Source organism: Charadrius vociferus, unplaced genomic scaffold (assembly GCF_000708025.1).
Source record: "Charadrius vociferus isolate BGI_N301 unplaced genomic scaffold, ASM70802v2 scaffold636, whole genome shotgun sequence".
NCBI lineage: Eukaryota > Metazoa > Chordata > Aves > Charadriiformes > Charadriidae > Charadrius > Charadrius vociferus.
Window position 1 is genome coordinate 1,254,330 of NW_009649189.1, and position 4,186 is coordinate 1,258,515.

Sequence of the window (4,186 nt, forward strand, 5' to 3'; positions counted from 1 at the left end):
AGAACAGGCTTATCCAAGGGAATGAGATTTAGTACTTAAATTGTAAGAAACAGGAGGTATTTCTCATGCTCGTTCAGCTTGTTCTCAACATACCTTTCCAGAACAGGTGGTAGATACTATTCTGAAGCCTTTCAAAATTGGTTTAAGAAACAGGCTTTGCTTTTGTCTTAATTTATTAAATGCTTCCTTAGCACTGAATTCCACAGTTACCCGCTTTGGTTGCTCTTCTGCATCCTGGTCATGCAAGTCTTAAGACAGTGGCCTACCTCCCTCGTGGTGAGATCGTGCAAGAAGCCCTGGGTGACCTTGTGTTTCTGCTGAGCAATTCCAGGCAGTGCCTCTCCTGTGACCGTTGGTCTCTTGCTCTTTGCAGGCTGAACTGACTTTCAGTGCAGGGGACATTATTACTGTGTTTGGGTCCATGGACGATGATGGATTCTATTATGTAAGTACAGGGGTTGGGAAGGTCCTGTGGCGGCATCTGAAATCGTGGTAGTCCATCTAGTGGCAGGAGAGCGGAAATCAGGGAACAAAATATTCTGCTTTTGGAAAAAAAAGTAATCCCATATCTTCTTAGTGCAGGGCAGATTGTTTCTGGCAGTCCATGCTCCTCCTGTAAACCCAATATCCAAATGGGTCTCAGTTTGTCTTGGCATAACTTGACTGCAGGTTTCCCAAAGCCTAAGATGCGTTTTTCTGTACATGCATCAGCTGAATCAGCATCTGCTATAAGCTGATTTGTCACCAAGCACTCAGACGTGGTCTCATCCAGGGCAGGAGGCTAACATGGTAACATATGAATAAAAATGTATGATGACCCCTGACCAGCCACACTTAATGTATCAACTTCAGCAAGCACTGCTATCTGTTTAATTTACCGGGGACTGTGCCTGCCAATGAGCTGTGTGCTGGACACGATCCTTGGCCCTTGAGTCATCCACCTCTTCCTGCACAGAAAGCAGTGTAACACATCAAAGTTGAGGTTCAGCTCCAGGTAAAGTCTGGAGGGGATCACTGTGAATATTTTGTTTGACTTCTCTTTTAGTGTTGGCCAAACAACATTGCTGGGGTGCTTTTTGTCTCGCCCAACCACCTGCTCTTGGACTGGAGACAACTTTTTAGGAATACAGCCAAACTTGGTTTGCACCTCTGGACCTCAGCGAGCACAGAGACAACACCTAGAGGCATTGTACCAGTAGTACCTCATTCTTTAAAAAAAATAAATAAATACCAGAGTGAATCAACTGCCTTTAGAAAGCCTGTGGCACAGTCATGTTCCAGTTGCATCTGGGGTAGCAGTGGAAATTTTTTGAGTTTGTAGAATTGAGCATGTTGCTGGAAGACATTTGTCATGGCTTGCTGCCACTTTTTTTTTCCCTTTACTCTCCTCTGTGTTTTTGCACTCTGAATTGTTCCACAACTAAGCAAGAAAGTGAGTCATGAAATTTGCTGAGGATCCTTCCAACATGAGTGTGCTCCTGGGTTTCTCTCAGATCACAGCCTAACCATCTCTGCATGGGATGGCTCCTCTATTTATTATTTCTCCATCAGCCAGGAAACCTGATGTGAGAAATGAATGTTGATCTTGCAGGGAGAGCTGAACCAACAGAGAGGGCTTGTCCCGTCTAACTTCTTGGAAGCTGTAACTTTGGATGGAGGCATGGTTGAGGAAATTCATTCGAAAGATAAAGAAGCTTTTCCACTGAGTGCTGAGAGCCAGGTAAGATTGTGTGACTCTGCATACTACAGATACGCAGACTGTGATGTGGCTGGAGATCGGGCGTTGCACAGCATGCAGCATCTGATGGAATCATTTGAATTATTGCATGCAGCTTGGTTCATCCCATGGGAGATGCTCGAAAGTTTAGAGGCGAATGCTAGCAGCTCTTCTTGAAGAGCACCTATAGTGCAAAAAAGAGGCACAAAGCAACAACATCCACAGGGGCCTCAGTCTCATTATGGTCAGGTGAGCAAAGAGCATCCCAGGTCCTATCAGCAAATTCTTTAGATCCACAGAAGGGTCAGTGGTGAAATCCTGCTGCAAGCAAAGCAGTTCAACCAGCACCCCAGACACATGAAATTCCTCAGATGTGCTCATATTCATGCCAAAGAGTTCTGGAGTTACTGACACCCAAACACCAATGCTCTTCCACCCATCCTGAGTTAGATATATCTTAATCCAGTCTGAGGTGCTTCCAAATAAAGTCAAAACACATTGGGGAGTTTCCCAAATGGATCTGTGGGATAGATCCTAAGGCTTTGAAAACATCCCACAGATGCAGGGAATTCAAAGGTTGAGTTAACCCCTTGCATTATGTTGCTGATACTCTTAAAACAAATGCTTAAGTGGGAGATTTGGGTCATCTGCCGGATTCAGTCAGTCCTCAGTCGGTGAGGCCAAAAGTGTAGCACCTCCCTGGTCACTCCTGGACCTCATATGCTGTGTCATTCTAGAGAGTGGGAGGCAGGGAGAGAGACAACTTGGTCCCAGCTCACATGTACTCAACCTTCCATTCCTCTTGGGAGGTTATTGGCACTGTGAAGTGGTGCCAGTCACATAAAAGTGTGTAAGGGCCAGACTGGCTTTGAGCCAGTCCTTGAGGAAGTATGTGGCCCTGAATCCTCCACTGGTGCCACCCTAGCTTTCCTGCTCTCTGCGGCCTTCCTTGTCCTATTTTTCGTGCTCAGCTCTTCCTTTTCTCTGTACCCACCTCCCATCTCTATCTTCAAATGCTGCCTGATCTCCCATAGACTTCACCTGCAGCCCCTTCTCTTGCTTCCAGGCTTTGTGGGCACAGGGTCTGCACTACAGCCTTAGCGCCTTCTTATGAAGAGCAAGTGGTAAGCAGGACTGGGGCAGTGATCATCCCCTGTACTCAGCACTAGTGAGGCCCCACCTCGAGTACTGTGTTCAGTTTTGGGCCCCTCCCTACAAGGACACTGAGGTGCTGGAGTGTGTCCAGAGAAGGGCTACAAAGTGGTCAGGGGTCTGGAGCACATGTCTGATGAGGAACAACTGAGGGAACTGGGGTTGTTTAGCCTGGAGAAGAGGAGGCTGAGGGGAGACCTTATCACCCTCTACAACTATCTGAAAGGAGGTTGCAGAGAGGTGGGGGCTGACCTCTGCTCCCTGGTGAAAAGTGATAGGACGAGAGGAAATGGATTCTAGTTATGTCGGGGGAGGTTTAGATTGGATATTAGGAAACATTTTTTCACAGAAAGGGTTATTAAACATTGGAATAGGCTGCCCAGGGAGGGGATGAATTCACCATCCCTGGAGGTGTTTAAAAAAAGGGTAGACATGGTACTTGGGGACATGGTTTAGAAGTGGTTTTGTCAGGGTAGGTTGATGGTTGGACTTGATGATCTTAAAGGTCCCTTCCAACCTTAGCAATTCTATGATTCTGTGGCAGGCCTGACTCGGAAATAAGGCTTGTGGTAGCTTGCTGGATAATCTTCTAAACACAGAAATTGTCTGGGTGCTTACCTGCTTAGGATACTCAGTCCCTTTCCTCCCAGCTCATAAGTGCTGGTCCATGCTGGGGAATCACAGGTTAATAAGCTGTTCCTGCCAGGGTTTAAGAACCCTGAGGTTACACAGGTCTAACTTTCCTGGGGGGAAACAAACATTCAGAGTGGGTTCCCTTCTTTAGTTTCTGTCTCAAAATGGTTTACTCTTTCCGAATTACTCGTCTGTTGGAACAGAGGGTGCCAAAGGAGATGTGAACCAGTAAAATTAATACAGGTTGAATTCACAGTGTAGCTTATTACAGATCTAACCCTTCGCTCCAGCATCAACCAGCAGCAACAAGGGCCTGTTTCAGATGCCAGGGGTCAGGGTCCTCCCAGAAACCATGGGGAAGTTCAGGTAACTTTCAGGGCTCAGAGAGCTGATCTGCCGCTTGCAGATGTGAAGGGTTTGGCTTAGCTAATGGTGTTTTATTAAGGGCGAGTAAGAGAGAGGAACTTGGCTGATAAACAGGGTAACATATACAACAAACCTGCACTTACTTCTAATATTCCTATTTGTGTCCCCCTCTTCTGTTTTACTGGTGAGGAAACTGTGACACCAGTTTGATCTGCCGTGTCCCAGGCTTTGTCACAGACCTCACAGGGTAAAAAGGTCCTCTCTGCTCTGGTGCTCAGCGTGCAGCACGAGCTGCTCCCGCTTGCTGCCCTGCGGCTT

General features: G+C 46.8%; 1 protein-coding gene across 1 annotated transcript in view; it reads left to right on the forward strand.

Moving 5' to 3' along the window:
- The window catches only part of BZRAP1 (benzodiazepine receptor (peripheral) associated protein 1), a 58,954-nt gene that overhangs the window by 47,431 nt on the left and 7,337 nt on the right, over window positions 1–4,186 (forward strand). Inside the window, exons 26-27 of the mRNA XM_009888858.1 lie at window positions 374–445; window positions 1,592–1,720. Coding sequence (XP_009887160.1) covers window positions 374–445; window positions 1,592–1,720 — 201 coding nt within the window. The remainder of the gene's footprint in view (window positions 1–373; window positions 446–1,591; window positions 1,721–4,186) is intronic.